Source organism: Pagrus pagrus (assembly GCF_965226575.1).
Source record: "Pagrus pagrus genome assembly, chromosome: 11".
Taxonomy (NCBI): domain Eukaryota; kingdom Metazoa; phylum Chordata; class Actinopteri; order Spariformes; family Sparidae; genus Pagrus; species Pagrus pagrus.
This window is the reverse complement of record NC_140195.1, coordinates 25167074-25184378: the sequence shown is the minus strand read 5'-3', so window position 1 is coordinate 25184378 and position 17305 is coordinate 25167074. Positions and strand designations below refer to the sequence as shown.

The 17305-nt window shown below is 38.9% G+C and overlaps 1 protein-coding gene across 3 annotated transcripts in view; it reads right to left on the bottom strand.

Moving 5' to 3' along the window:
- ptpn11b (protein tyrosine phosphatase non-receptor type 11b) overlaps positions 1-17305 on the bottom strand; it is a 44735-nt gene that overhangs the window by 18942 nt on the left and 8488 nt on the right. For all 3 annotated transcript variants that reach the window (XM_084367879.1, XM_084367880.1, XM_084367881.1), the window contains exons 2-3: positions 10475-10597; positions 200-394 (exon numbers count right to left, since the gene is read on the bottom strand). In XM_084367879.1, the coding sequence (XP_084224005.1) occupies positions 200-394; positions 10475-10597 (318 nt within the window). The remainder of the gene's footprint in view (positions 1-199; positions 395-10474; positions 10598-17305) is intronic.

The following is a 17305-nucleotide window of genomic DNA, read 5'->3' as shown; positions in this document are numbered from 1 at the left end:
ACACCCCTGAAGCTGTTAGAATAAAAATGACTGTGGTCAGGAAGAAACTAGATAAAATGGCAACATATCAAGTTAACCTTAGACACAAATACACATATAAAGTATTCTATCTGCCTGTATTTATCCACATATTGCTTAGCCGTATGCAAATGTGAGCTTATTTGCATGTGTGGGTGTTAGTTTGCGAGTTTGTCGGCACCTTTCCGAGGTGGGGTCCTTGCAGTTGAGTGGATACTTGAGCTCGATGACATGGCCGTTCCTCTCACGCAGGAGATCCTGTTGTTCGGTGTAATACTGCACCAGCTCGGCCAAGGTGGCAAACGTCTCGCCTCCGTACAGGTCGTAGTAGTCGCCCGAGTTCTGGATCTTAATGTGGGTCACCTCATCGTTCCGTCTGAGTGGGGAAAAAAAAAACACAGTGGGTATTCAGTCACTCGTGTTTGCTATCGTGCATGTAACAGAGGTGAACTCACTCATATGAAGAACTCAGCACTTTTCTCTTATTATTCTCTTGATCACTTGCACCCTACAGATATTTATACAGTTAGCACACAAATAGACACCTACACATATGTTCTTACACTATATGCTCACACAAACAAAATCAAAACTATACATACTTTGTCGCCCACACTCATTCAGATAGCCTAAATACATATACACGATAAAAATGTTCTGCTTATGAAGCCATCTGCTCCCATTTTAAGATTGACAACCTGATTTTTTTAAAACAGAATTTGCAGATGTCTCCTGTTCAGTGTTATTTTCATCCACTAATCTACCAATAATGCAGCTTTGTTGCAATGCTGAACATATTTCTATATATAGTTAAGTATAATAAGTATATGACTGTTAAATATTATAACATAACTTTGACCTTTTTCAGCCCCCGAGCTATTCCAGGAGACAAAATATGCAAGAAAAAGCTACAAAGCCACTATGATTTAAAAATACTGATTCATTTTTATCAAACAGAGAGTAGTTTTCGCTTCTATAAACAGAAAAACACAAATCTTCTCACAAGGGATCATCCCTTGTTTTAATACTCTATAGTTTTCATATCTAATGTATTTGGAGGAAGGCTGTATCATGATTGCAGAACAATACAACAGAAATGCATGCAGCTCCCGAGCCCAAAGACTGATAAGACAGAAAACATTTGGTACCACTTTGCATATTCAAAGTCCTCTGGACTGCTTTGAATAGGTGCACACAAATCTGAAATCACACTGAGATGCGCGCGCACACACACACACACACACACACACACACACACACACACACACACACACACACACACACACACACACACACACGGTTCCACTCTATAAAAGATATCTGCCTGGAAGCAAATGAAGAACTCGATGCAGCTCAACATCTAGATTGCTCAATGTACTTGTTTTTTCCATTTCCCATCTCCAGTGACTTCATACACCGTGTTTCTTTAGCAGAAATAAACAAAACATTCTGTAAACAGACACACATACAATAGAGTTTTAGGGACCACAGAGGGTTTACCGAACAGTCAGTACTATCTGATGTACAAGTTGAGATACAATACTCTCTTTCTCTCTCTCTGCAAACTGATTATCAGTTAATGGTGATATCAAATGGCACAAATCCTATTTCCTCCATCACTTTTCTTGCTGTCCTCATGAATTTCACATTCCTTTTTTCCATCCTCTCCATCCACTCAACATACTGTAAATCCTCTCCTTCGTTCCTGCATTCATATGTCCCACCCTTCTCCCCCAGTGTTTCCTGGTAATTGCTTTATGGCTCTATTAGTGGCTGTTGGCAGGTTGCCACAGGTCTATGGGCCCTGTTAAAGGCCCCTCCTCAACTCTCGGTCCAAATCCCCCTTTTCTCTCAGAGTTTAACACCATTAACTCTGGAATGAGCCAAACACGTCCCATTAGATTTTCATTCACTTTCCTGCCCTGCCCTTTCTGAGACATTGATAACGTTTAGGCATCTATTAAAATATGCCAGTAGTCTTTGCAGAAAGACTACAGGGAGTCAATGACAGCATCATGTCTGCTCAGCTCTGGCTCACTACGGTCTATTACAATACATGGCAGGTTATTTTAAATGACATTTTGTCTTTGCCTCCCTGTTTTTTGTGAAAGAGAGAAAGAAACATCACTACGATTAGATGGCGTTCTCTATCATACTACAATCTATTGCTCTTTAAGTCATATCTGAGCCAATCCTTTTTTGATATACAACATCTTTAAATTAATCTGCAATTGGGAAAAAAAACAAAAAACAAAAAAAAAAAAAAAACACTGATAACTGGAAGAATTCTGAATATCGGATCCGATAATCGGCGAGGCCAATAATCGTTCTATATCTACCTTAGATTATGAACTATCACAGATTTATATGTAAAGCTAACTAACTAACCAGTTTACCAACTAAAAGACAGCCATCTTCTTGCCTTATTAAGGTATAATTTAAAAAAACAGCAGAGGATGTATCTTTAGTTTTTGACAATGCGATTGATTTTCTTGTGTTTGGGTCATTTACATGATGTAATGAGTTATCATTGCAAAAAACTGTAACAATCCATCAACAGCCCTGTGGATGGTCCTTTTGTCTAAGTGGTTGTTCGATACAGTCCCAAATAAAGAACTCTTTTTATAACAAACAAGAAACCCATCCAGGTCCATGGTGCATTTTTGCATAGTAGCCTACAGCAAGTTGGTAGAACAAAGCAATGTTGCTTTAAAAAAACATCTCACCCTTGATAAAATGGCTTAATGCAGCGCCAGGCTGTAACAGCTTACTTTCAACAATGCATAAAATAAATATATGACCAAATGAGATATTGACTGAGAAACTGAGATATTTAGGAGAATGCCTATATGCCTTTATGATCACATGTACATTATAAATATTCATATTTTGCACTTCCCAAGTGTGTTGCATAATATTGATGGTGACAGTGTGAATATAAGCTAAATGATATCCTCCATCTATGTGTTCCCACAAAAAACTGAACTGTAAGACAAACATCCCCTCTCTGTCTACACAAATAACTTATTCAGCACAATGAAGCAGCATAAATTAGCAGCTGTTCTTTGCAGCAACCCTACACACCGTCTACCACTGTGGCATTCATCAGCACTATGGCAAATCATTAAGAATAAACTAGGATACAGACTATATAATACTTATCAAAATGTTTGTTTGAATCCTACTAATGTGCATTAATCCATGCGTTTATAAAATGTTAACAGCAATGTAATGCAATGTGTTTTTGTCAGTTTTAAGCATGCTTTTATTAAGGCACTTTCCAATTGTTGCTGATGTTTACAAGCCATCAAACATTAAATTAAAATGTGATAAATTTCCCATACATTTAGATGCCATTTAATCCCATTCACGAAACAAAATGAAACCTTCAAAGATGAGCAGTAATGTAATGCATGTCGGAGGTTTACTGACTGAGGACGCAAACAAAACAACTGATAGTTCTTGCACAACAGAAAGGTCTTACTGACAGGTATGTAAGATCAAAAACAGCCAGTCTATCACTTGTACTCATTTAATTACTCCACATAGTTGGGTCCTTTCACAGTTGAGGATGTAGCATAAAATTATAATACACACCTATGAGAAGTAGAAGTTGTTCCTCCTTACTGACCAAAGTTCTGTATTTTCAGATCATTGTATATGTTCCCATCAACATCCTGTTTTATTGTTTCAGTTGCAAAAGAGCTGCAAATATCACTGCTTTATCATTTTAAAATTCTGCTCACAATCATTTGGATTTACTGATAACAACAAGATAGATTAATCTCAGCTTTACTGCTTTGTTTCACATGATAATCACAAAAAAAAACAGGATATGGTACCTCTTTTTTATCTAAATGCAAAATATATAAACTTTAATTTTGTTAAGTACACAAATCAAAGTGTAAATAAGACTCTAAGAAAAAAAAGTATATATACAGTTCTGTGACTATGCGGTGGAATTCAGAGCAGTCTTTAATATTGTACAATTTGGTGCGATGGTATCCTGCTTTTCTGGAAAAACAAGTGATTCAAGCGAGATAAGTTTGTCCTTGGTTATCCTATGTACTGCATCGAACTGATAGGACCACCTGAGCAGAAGCACAAATGTACATAACATCAAAGTCCTTCACAGCATATTTCTATGGGAGCATAGCAGAGTTGTTCTGCTGCAGCTTTACAGCAGCAAACAGATCACATCAAAGAGCGGCATTATGGGTTAATCATTTTTAAACATTCAAGCCAGAGCATTGAAGCCTGCAAAATGGTGAGTTTTAGTAATAAACAGAATTTAGATCAATATGACTAACAAACGAATACACTGATCAGATGGAGTACACAAACGTTGACAACTGGGAAATACATTGCTCAAATATGCACATAAATATTCACGAACAAACCCCAGAATATATAAATTATTTCTCGCTTTGCCCTGAAGCTATTCCGAGCAATATTTTTCACTCAATACAACCAGACATCCCTGAGAAATCCCTTTTACCAAATCCAGTCCACTTACCAAATTGAGTGTGATAAAGTTTTGGCCTCTATTTCAATTCTCCCTTTTTATCTCTACAAACTACTACACTTCTTTCTAACTCAAAGCAGGCATGTTTAGATTTAACATAAAAGATATATATGTGTATGTCAGCAAGTTCTAGAAGAAGAAGCAATTTTTCAGCAATTTGAGACAAGATTCAGACAATTAGGAAATCTTTTAGTCATACTGTCTGTTCATAAGCAGAAGATAGAGGCTAAAACTCAAGCATATGGATTGAACAACTTCATCTTATAAACAACAAATATCATACAACCAGAGTTGCCTGTATACAAACACTTCAAGTGTTCGCCCAAGTAGTATTAGGAAAAAAGATATATGATAGTCAGATCTGCTGCTCAAATACTAAGAGAAATTAGCTTGAAACATAGTCTGCCCCGGTTTTCACTATGATCAATTAAAGATGACAGTGAAAAGGTCCAGTGTGATGGATTTTAGTGGATCTAATGGCAGAAATGGAATATACTGTTCATGAGAAGGCATTACATCTTCAATATTATGTTTTCATTAGAGTGTAATCACCCAAAAATAAAAGTCCTTGCGCTTTAGTTACCTTAAAATTAATCATTTATATCTACAGAGGGAGATTGTCCCTCTTCTACACAACGTCCACCTTGTTGCACTGACATGTTCCTACAGTAGCCCAGAATGGACAAACCAAACACTGGCACAAGAGAGCTCTAGAGAGGTTGGGCCTTTCTCAGTTTTCTCACTGTTTTTAGCGGATTCTCCTTCACTCTTGGTGAGATGAATTTCTGTATCCTAATGCTATCTTCGTACATCATAATACACAGATATTTCTTGTAGCTTGCTAAACACAGCTAGGGCACTTTAGCAGTTACCACTGCTAAAAATTAGAGCTAATATGGACTCTTTAATTACATTTCAGCATTATAATTGACTAATTCCCAACTGCAGGAGTTAGGTGTTGCATGTTGTTTAAGGTTCATGCAATAGGCTTACTGTATTGTGTTGTGTGTGCATGTCTGAAAAGGAGAAGCAAATGTTTGCACACTATACAGCCATGATTGTTGTGTCTTTGTCCTTGCTGACATGCAAATCTATGCACACCTAATGCCAATGGTGCCGGAGGGTGCTAAACTGGGCCGTGTCCTGATGTTGGAGGAGTGAGATGTCAAAACATTCACAATTAACACAAGAATTAAGACACTGTTTAAATATGTTGGAAATTTAGACTTGCAGGAAAATGCAGTTTGATGGTGTAAACATTAGTTGATTTATTTGACATCCACATTACTGATGCTTTCTAGCTCTACTGTTTAAAACTATAAATAGCCAGGCTGCAGTGGAAACACATCTAAGTAAACCCAGGCTAGCATTATATAACACAGAGAAAATCCATTTGCTCTCGCAGTAATTTGCCCTTAAAATTCTCTGTAAAGACTGCCCTTAAAATTCCTCCTCGGGGTCTTTAGAGTGTATAAAGAGCATGGAAGATGAGAAAACTTGACCAGACTGCTCTCCTTGTGGAGTTGGACTTGGGTATAAATTATGACCAAACTTTGCTGCTTCAAACTTTCTTGTTCTCCCTCTTTGAGTTTCACAAAACTCTGAATTGATTACATTTTCAAAACCCTAAAAAATCTCTCATTAAACTTCAGCCTTCAGACGCTTTTCAGCAGCAGCTCTGTCCAACCACTCCTTCTGCTGTTCACCTCGTGGACCAGAGAAGAAGAGAGGTGGTGGAGATAAGAAGAGGAGAGGCAGAGAGAGGAAGATAAGGCAGAGAGAGGGAGACTACAGACTCCCTCAGCGTCCATTATAATCTCAACACTGACTATCCCACTCATGGCCTTGGTAAGATGAAACCTGGCTAATGACGGGCTAATTAGCCTCGCTTCTGCTCTGATAAGACACTGTATGTGTGTGTGGGGGGGGTGTGTGTGTGCAGAGAAACTGAGATTGAGTAAGGTAGCATGATATGCTAGCTAAGAAGAGCTTCTGTAGATATAGTAATTATCTCATAGTAATTAAGTTATTATCTTCAGTAGATTCCAGTATTTTCTACATTTTACAGACTTTACTTGGTGAAGCGCCAAGAAAAAGCAAAAAGTAAAAAAAAAAAAAAACACTACGGTGAACATAAGATTCAAAACATCATAGAATCTTTATTTTTACAATTTCTATTTTGCACTGATGAAGGTGTACTGGAGCCGTAAAATATTTCTACAACTCAGGTCAAAAGTACAGGTGTTGATCGAGTTTCGCTGCTATGTTGACTCAATTTCATGAGAAACAGGATATTGTGGCAGGACAAAACATGTCTAAAACAGTCTTCACTGCAATACCATGTCGCCCCCCTGTAACTTGAAAGTTGAGGTAACTTGAGGAAGTGGTTTTTAATTTGAAAGGAGAGAAATAGGTGAATGTGGGGGATAGATTATCAATAAAATAAGGCAGGAAGGAATATACATTAATTAATTCACAACAGTTTTTCATTAATGTATAATCACCTAAAACTAATAATTGTTGTGTTTTTGATACCTCAGAATCAGCCTTCTGTACCTAAAGAGGAAGCACGTCCTCTTCCCGCGAGCCTGCCAGGTCACCGTAGGGGTGGGTGAGAAGATGCGACATGCAGTGTGTGTTTGAAGCTGAACTTCAAACTAGCGCAATTTACGCACATCAAAACTGAACTACAATTTTCCAAGCCAATCACAGGCTGTTTCTGATTGAGAGGCTTCATTAAACAATACAAAATTGACCACCACCGGATTTGTAATAAACTGTAGTAAGCTTGAGCTTCTGTGCTTTAATTATCTGCTATGAAACATCACCCTCTTCCATTTAAAGCTGAGTGCCGTAGAACAGTGGGTCAGCTGATTTACAAACAATGAACATGAGCATGGTTAACTGTCACATGAGTTAACAACACTCACGTTCATTATTTGCAAACAGATACTTTCAGTTCAGCATTCATTCATGTAACGAGTTCAAGCACAACACTGGCTAGACACTGCCACTTAATCCAACACACTAGACTCTGTAAATAAGTATAATCTTTAAACTTGAGCAAACAAGTAATAAAAATGGAAAAGCTATAACATTGCACAACAGCACAAAGAGAGAAGAGTCTTAAAGTTGGTAAACTGACTCAGTAATGTCATTTAAACATTATCTAAAACTCTTTTAGCTCTACCCTACTACTCTGAAGATAATACTGATTGAACAATGTAATGACTGGAGAAAGAATGGGACCATCTTTGTACAGACTGGTTATCTATAAGCCTTGCTTTCAATCCAGACTGGATTTTTCCCAGAAAAATTAAAGTTGAATTACAGCACAAAGGAAGCGCGTCTGCCATTGCACAACAAAGGAACAGGAAGATTTTGTCTGTTTTCCCTGGTCGCTATTCCCAGGTACAAGGTCCCTGGAACAACTGAAATTACTGTGGAAACTCTACTCTGAAAAAGAACCCCGCTGATGGAGGAGGCAAAGAAGGCGAAGAGGGAGAGTGATAGAAACCCAGGTAAAACAAGAGTAAGTGGACTGGCATCAACTTGATGGAGAGCGTGCCGGTGTCTGCTCCCTTGTTGATATGTGTTTCCTCTTACCACCAGAACTTGAGACGGTCTTAAATGGACATTCTGTCTTCTAGATGTGTAATTAACAAATACTGCCTCTTCCTTTTCATAGCACTGAGAACAAGGTTTCGAGGTCAAATTGGGATTCTTACAGTTGTTTTTTGCTTTGGACAACAGCCAGGCTGCTAGCGGTAGTCATATTGCCAACGCCGTCTTTGCAACAGCAGCGATAACAGCAATACAGCAGGGAAAAGCTAGGGGGGAGGGAAAGTAGAAAAGTTTTCTATTTTCGCTTTAAGTTTTTCTAACTTTGCTAACATTAGCAACCACAAGCTAACAGTCATACCAGACAAAGTATGTTGGTATCCACCAAACCCCTGAGTTTACTGAAAATAACAACAGTACATATTGGTGCATATGAAGTGAACTTTTCATATGTAAGAGGCCGATTGTGTTAGCTCTTCTTTCAAAAGTTACATAGTCTCTCTTTAATATAAGCTCTGCTTCTCTCCTCCTTCCTCTTAGTTCAATGTGACCTACCTCCTCTAGCAGGTGGTGAGGTTCTGCACACTGGCTACTTGACCTCAGTGTGTGTGTGTGTGTGTGTGTGTGTGTGTGTGTGTGTCTGTGTGTGTGTGTGTGTGTGTGTGTGTGTGTGTGTGTGTGTTTAAGTCTGTCAAGACCACAAACTGTGGCTACAACTTACCCCACCAGCCTTCCTGTGGTGTGTGTGATTTATGACACTACAGTACATACACACATGCACACAAACCACAGGCAGTGAAGGTCAAAGCCTTAACAGGTCCCTCACCCTCAACATTATCTAAAAGCTTCTGCCTGTCAAACTACACTGTTTCCTTTTCCTCTTTCTGTTTCTTTCTCTGCAGTATCTCTCGCTCACAATCTCTCACTCTCTCACACACACACACGCACTTGCACCCACAAACATGCACGCGCGCGCGCACACACACACACACACACACACACACACACACACACACACACACACACACACACACACACACACACACACACTCTCTCTCTCTGTCCATGCCGCCATGCCAGCTACAGTCACAGAGTAACAAATGCATTTGGGCTTTCTTCCAGGCGCTTGGCCGACTGATGTATCTCTTAAAAGCTTCCGTTGCCAATGAAGAGACACACTCTCTCTTCTTCTAACTCAGTTTGTTTCCTGCTCTCTATAATCACCACAGCATGGAGTGCTGAGTCCTGCTTACCAGAAATGTCACATTCTCTCCAACACGACAATTTAAGAGATTAACAGAAATATGTTTATGGGCATTATTGACAGATTATCACAAGGTATTACACGAGGTTGTGCTTGTCCCACTCACTTCAGCTCCACCCTGCTGTCAAAATAAGGACTTCCTGGCCAATTTGTGTCAGAATGTTACCAAATCCAAATCTGCTAATCTAACATGTTCCTAGAAAACACTCACACAAAACAACTTCTGTTTAAATGCCATCTATTCACCCGCAGACAAAATGTTACATCACTTGCTGACCCGCAGGCAGGAATTTCGGAGACTCTTGATCTGTGAACTTCCCACTTGAGTCAACCCTTAAACTTTAGTCACGCTTCATTCTCAGTCTGAAAACTGCCTAAATCCATGGTCGCTATTTTAAGGATAATGAGCATCTGAGCACTGCACTCTTTAGTTTTGTTTTTTGTTTTCTTTGCACGTATTTTTTGGTCATCTAGGTGACTTATAAAGTCTTACTTATATAAAATATAAATACATGTAAATATCACAATACTTATCTTCCATTCTCTGGTGAGAGTAGTAGGGGTGTCATGACTCTCCAAATCCACTATTCTCTTTAATTTAAACTTGAGCTTTTTTCAGTGACTGATATGTCATTTAGACTATTGCATCTGGATTCATAAGGATCAACAGATCATTGTTTTTATGGTCTGTTCTTTTGCCTTAATAACAATATTCACCAAAAATGAAGATGCCAGAGTATAACACAAAATACCACCCTTCAGTAATTCAACAACAAACAACAAAAAATAGAAATTCAGTTTGGTTTTGCAAATCTGCCCTGGGCAAACCATCTTCCCAAATGAAGTTACCTCCGGTGCCAGTCAGTTGATTGTCTTTGTGCCAACAGGACACAAGTCTAGAAGCGTAGCTATAGGCTACCTGTAAGCTAGCTGTATCATCTTTTAAGGGCTTTTTTTGCCTCCAGACTCATGCAAGTGGGCTGGCGTGCAGAGAAAAACTCTGATCAATTCCGGATTCAGAATCATGACAACCCTTGAGTGTAGTGACCTTAAATTTTGAGGTTAATGGTGGACAGCCTAAATAACAACCTTAAGTGAGGGCTTACCTAACAGAGAGGGTAAAATCCCCCGGATTGCTCTTGCTGGGCCGGGCCAAGAAACTGCCGTGGAGGCCCCGGGTCAACAGGAGCTGCTCTGCTTCAAGTCCGGTGATGTTGGGGTGGAACCACCTTAAAGCAGCAAAAAAAAGGAGATAAAAACAAAAAAAATATCCATGTTAGAGGAATGTGTGCAATCCATCACCCATCCAACATCTTTGCGATGGAGATAAAACACAGTCAGTTCAACACAGTTTAGTTTGTAATTTTATTAATTTTATGTCAGTTATAAAAATCCTGTCACCATTTACTTTCGCCATTGTTCATTTCAGTCAGAAATAGTAATTTTTCAGTCTACCTGACTATCAGGGCCTGCAGTGTTTAACCATTCTGCTTTACATTTCAGAGAGCTATTCATGTAGAGACCTGCTCGAACATTTTTTCATATTTCAAATCCAGAGGTCGTGACAGACACTAAAACTGCTTTTCTCAATTTCACATGAGATTCAACATGAGATAAGTTGGTAGGTTATTACCACAGTGAAACCTTTACTCTTTGTTTGGCTCTGAACTCCAGTCCATCAAATTTGAAAATAAACCATGATTATGTGGTTAACGCTTCAATTTGAGGTTTTTGCACATTCTTTTTGGGCTAGCACTTTAAGAATTGTGGCCTCTTTTATAAATTCAGATGCATTTGCAAGAACAGAAATGGTAAAGCTGTAGGAATTTTAAACATTGCTGAATAAACAGACTGCTGCTGAGAAACTCCAAAGGACTTGACTGGCCTTTGCAAGATGCTTCAATTTGTGCACCCTAATTAGCTAGTCCTGAGACTTTCAAAAGGGTGCTACTTTTGCAGACTGAGTGTATAAAGAACAAATCAACAACTAAGATGACTAAGAGTTGTCTCTGTTCCTCATCTTACAGCAGTTGAAACGGATCAGCTCAGTACACTGGATTTTATTAATGGGGTATATGCTTATGCTCAGACACCGAGGAGGAAAAATAGCTGGTTTGAGGTCATTTAGGCAATTTACTCCTTCTACTGCTGTGGGTTTGTGGCTGGTTTACAAGTTCAGCAGTTTTTCAGTCCCTGTGATCCATGCTTCGCTGATCAATAAGTGTTTGTCAGCCATGTAAGGTTTCAGTTTGTGACAGAGCAAACCTGACAGTAACTTGTAATTCAGGCTTGATAGAGGGCATGTACATGGTACGAGGCATAGTCTGGAGCAGTGGTTCCACTTAGTCATTAGTCAATGTGAGGCCGAATCATGGATTCAAATTAATGTGGCTATCTCTCAAATATTTATTAAAGAAACTGATGTAAACTGTGTGGTAAAAGTGGCTTTCTGCTTATGAATATATGTGATAATATTAATCTTTTAGCTTTTTAAACTGTAGTATTTCATAATATCATAACCTACCAGGAATTTAAAAGCCATTAAACTGAATTTACTTAAATGACTTAAATGAGCAGTTCGCCCAAAACTGAAAATTCAGTCATTACTCACCTATGCTGATGGAAAGTTTGCTGGTCAACAACACATTTCTGGAGCGTCAGAGCAAAACAGAGTTGTAGGGTTCTCCTAAGCAACTGAAGTAGATGGGGACTTGTTTTAAATCCAAACACGGCTCTTTACAGCTTGTTTGGCATAATCCAAGTCTCCAGAAGCCCAGAGATCCCAAAAGACATTTTCCTCAACCTTTTATTAAGCCAAACTCTTTACTGTCGCTGCTAAGCTAAAAATGTCATCACGCAACCCATACAAAGAGGTGCTCGAGCGCGACCACGCCTTGATGCAGTAAATAACATTTTCACAAAATAATTTGGGATCTCAGGGCTTCTGCTGACATAGATTACGCCGACAAGCTGTATGGAGCCATTTTATGTTTGTTTTGTTTTTTGGTTGATTTTTACAGTTTAAAATAAGTCCCCATCTCCTTCTGGTCTTTAGGAGAATGCTGCAACGCTGTTTTGCTGTGAAGCTCCAGAAATGTTTTGTGGACTGAAACTTCACCTGCTTTTCCATCATCATGGGTCTGAGTAGATAATAATTGGATTTTCATTTTTGGGCGAACTTTAAACCTTTAAATCAACCTATTATAAGTTATATTTTAGGTCTCATATTGTTTGCATGCTTACAGTATTTATTTAAGCTGACTGGTCTCACATGAACTACTGCTTAGACACTTTAGGGTACATTTAGATCAATAAGTAAGTGAAGTGCTCCTCAATAACACCTCAGCATAAACTTCTGGATGGGGTTAGGGCTGAATTGGCAGCAGTTATAATTGCTGTTAGTTATATGCCATCATATTTATGTTTTTCATTCTTTCATATGTATTCACAGGTGGGTTATAACAATATCTGTAATCATGATTCTGGATGTGCATTAGAATTGTGAACTTCTTCCTATGAATTAAAATAGATGGAATCCATCTGTTTCTTGATGAATCACTAACATACTGACTGTATGTCCTGTCCTGGTTTAAAAGGGAAAGACCCTCAGGTTTACAGTATTGCAGAGCCAAAGCTAATGATTACATGCTACTTCCTCTTGCAAAACACTGCTGTCAAATATTTATTCCATCCACTTCTCAGGTATGTTGTCCGATTATCTCGGTTGTGCACTCTTACTGGAGTGTTTGACGCTGCCACTTATCCAAACCAAACCGTATGCATTATTCACAAACAGTTAAAAGATGTAAACCCAGTGCATCTGCACACTCTCACTCGCACTAGCAAGCTGGAGTCTTGAGTAAAAACTGCGTTTAGTGAGTGAAGGACTGTATTAATCTCGAGGAAGCAGTGAGTAGGTAGAGCTGCAGTGAATGGCTGTATGTCAGCTGTGGGGATTTACAGCTCATGTTTAAGCAGGGATCATTGGGTTAAACCTCCCTAACTACTGTGTACCATTGCTGGCTAATCCAAAGCACCATTAGCCACCCAGGGCCCCATTTGTGTGTCAGGAGGGGTCAGACAAAAGTGACATGAAATTGCACTTGTATACAGTAAGTGGTGTATTGTCTATTAGTGGTGATGCAAACAATGTGCAATGGCAACGCAATTGGCACTAACTGTTTATTCATTTGACAGAAAAGGAATCATTATTAATCACTAACTTTTTCAGTCTTTTATTGAGTAAAAATACCAAACATTTGCTAATTTTCTGTTTTGTAATCGTAAATAAAATAGTCAGGACAAATATAATTTGAGAACATCACTTTGGGCCTCTATGATCCTATTTCAAAAACTAAAATGATAATTGATGAATGCAAAAAAACTTTAATGGAAGTGGAAGTGGAGTTTTTTTTAAACGTTTTTTTTATTATGCTGTCATTATTTCTTCAAGTAAAAGAACACTGACTACCTGCACAATGAGGATCTGCAATTAATGAGCATTACATTAATAGATTGTAATCTGCTGTTCTAACATTTCCAATAGGCTGATTTATGCATTTATTTTTGATTCTGAGTAATGGAAATGAGAAAACTAGTATAAGATTGTCAAATGAGTTGAAAAATTAGCCCCCAGATTATTCAAAACACCACCATAACCTTCAGCTGCAGCTTTGGAAAGAAACGTGCGTGCAACTGTTGATGATTCAACAACAATAGGAAAACAGACTTTTATAACACTGACATATAGACCAAATGAGTCATGGAAATCACGCATTTCACATCCTAAATTGTAGCCTTTCACCACCACCCCCGACACATTACAAAGGCTTATTATTGATTAATATAACCCAGTGGAGGGCAGTCAGCGGGTGACACAAGAGTGCCTTCATGAAACTCCTGCTGAGAAGATAATATCTGAGAGCTTCAACAGTGGGCGAGCATTTAGGCGATTCTGTTTTTGTACACGGTATGACGCAAACCCATGACGGTAAGATAAAAATAAGACTCATGTGTCAGCTCAGCAGATCTTGTGTCACCTCACAGCGCCGAATACAAACCGGAATACTGTTGTGGTCACTGCTGGTGCAAAGTTCTGAATCCAAGTCCATATTTTGTGACACGATGCTTTCTAATAATTTCTTCAAGAACTAAAAAAAAACACAGAAAGATAAATCTAATCATTGCGTAACAAGGATATGTGAACCTGACAATCTTACTGTCGACTGCTGGAGTCTCTGTTTGTCAGAACGACTTAACAATTCAGATCAAACCAACTGTGAGTGGCATTTACTAAAACTAAATTGAAAAGGCTTGAAATTGCTTTTTCGGAGCTTAATGTAAATGTCAGTCATGTATGATTTTGGAGATGAGGAAACTGTCACCATTTTTCATTCAACAGATGAATCAAAGTGACACTGACAGCTTGTCAATCACAAAGTTGCTGACAATGACAGGGAGGAAACAAAAGAAGGGTGAAAGAAGAGACTGGTGAAGTGAGCGGGACACAGACACTGCAGGAGAATCAGTAACGATGCTAAATTTTTGACAGGGTTTGTACAGGAGCGAATGATACATGTATATTATTTAGACCAAAGCAGGGCACTGCATCGTAGTCATTGAGGATCCTCTGTTGTTGAGGATTAATCACAGGTCTAGTCCAGTATTACATAAAAAAAACTCTGCTAGATCTAAATACAAATATCAGTCCAGCCTGTATGACAAGGAGTCTTGACTGAGCGAGTTTTAAGGGAAGCTCTTGACTGGACCAGCGGATAGAAAGACCACACCAGCCCAGACATCTGACCCAGACTGCACCTGACCTCCCTTACCCTCACCAGGGGGCAAAACCGTTCTGCTGCGCTTTCTCTAATCCCACGAGCCAAGGGAGCAGATTATCAGAAGAACTTAACAAATAATAAATAGTAACCGATTACAAGGGGATTAGTCATGAAAACATGTAAAAGCGGAGGGTGAATTAGACAATGCCCTCCCTGTGACATTCGAAATATTTCTGGAAGTCTAGCAGGGAGGCTGGGTGGTTGAGCTGGGGACGTTTTTGTAGACAGACAGGAAAGGACTCAAAGGGATAGAAAAAAATGTGTTATCTATAACACTCAAAGTGAATCAACAGGAGATACTAGACACGTGTCCTTGGAGTATCTGCTCCCTGAATAGTAAAAATAAACCACAGACACCGCTAGATCATAGCTTCTATTGGAAAGGTTAGGTTAGACCAACAGAAACTAGAAAAAAAGAATACAGTGACAACATTCTCACTGAAATGTAATTCAATTCTCCTGGAAAATGTGTTCAGTGCATTCAGAGTAATGTATGGTAAAAGCTTAATGTTCATCGTTTTTTTTTTTTTTTCCCAGTTTTAGACTCAATCCTATTTATAATTTTTAGCCCTACCCCTGGTTTCAAGTTTCCCCTTGCCCCTCAAAACAGATCTACATGGAATAATGGTTGAAATCTCCCCTGATGACAAGGGACAACCCTTCAAAACCCTAATATGTCATTAGTAGTTTTCCATGGTCTTTATTTAAACAGACCAACACGTTCCAATATGCTTTCTCCAGCTGGCGTGTTTCCCCTAGTGTTAATGTGGCAATTCTGGTATTATCAAAATGTTATTTGCCACTTATCAGATGGTGATAGAAAAACATGGATACTCAAGAGTTATAGAACTTCATGCCATCAATCAAGTCATCAACTGCATAAGAACACTGCTTCATTACCTGGCCACCAATGGTGCTTTATAGGCTAACATTGCTCTTAACCTGTTAGTGCACTGATATTAACAGACTGATGTTAAGTGCAGCAACTTTGATGCTGAAAATACATTAAAATGTGGGACTGTTATACACAAATCAGCAATAACAATGTAACAGAAGCTAGCTAGTTAGCTACCTAGACAACAGCAAGCTAGTAGCGATTGTTTTATGCTTGTTATAAAGAAAAAGGACCATAATCCAAGGAAACGACAGTTCTAATAACCCTCAGGTTATAGTGTGTTGCTAAAAAACATCTGTTTGGAGGGCCATGTAGCCCTAACACTTCACCCTACACCTCTATACCAACAAGAACAGGGAAACACTACCCCTAGGCATGAACACGCAAAAGGGAGGGGTAAGGCTTAGTGGTAAGGGCAAGTGGTGTATTGTGATTGGGTCTTAAGTACAATGGTTTAGAGTATAAATGCCCCTGATATTACCTAGAATGCCAAACAGGGGATCTAAAGTGGAAATACGAAACATTCTCCTCTACCGCGGAGCCAGTGGCAATGTTACTCTCACTTTCAGACGTTTATTGTTGCTGTGTGTAATGGTATGACATAATTACGTCAACATTGTGGAATATTGCTATCATCACCATATGAATTATTTTAATTATATGAAACATTGTACCAGTATTATTGTGAACAATATGATATCGCACACCAATATACCTGTGACAAGCTAATAGGGGAATCTAAGCAGACATTACATGCCAGCTCGCATGAATCTTCATTTATACAAGAGTTGTTTTTTTATTATTTTGGTTACTGTACTGAGGAGCTATTGACAGGTCATGGCTGTCAGATGGTGGGCAGATTACTCATGGTATTGTTTTTAATCCTACACGGATTCATACGGAAAAATAATAACAGTGGGGAAAAAATGCCTTATGTCACTAATCCATATCTAATCCGTCATCACAGTGCTGCTGTCACCCGTCAATTTATCAAAACAATGGAGACGGGCTGGAACCAGGCACACACACTGGACCGATGATTCAAATACACAATAACATCAACTACTGCACAACTGTTCACCTTGTCAGGTTTACAGACAGCTGAAGGCATGGGGCACCTTCCCCTCAGTGTCTTGGCACACACACGTACACATACACACAACTCTTTCAGCCTTCTTCATAACTAGAGCGTACTCCTAGCC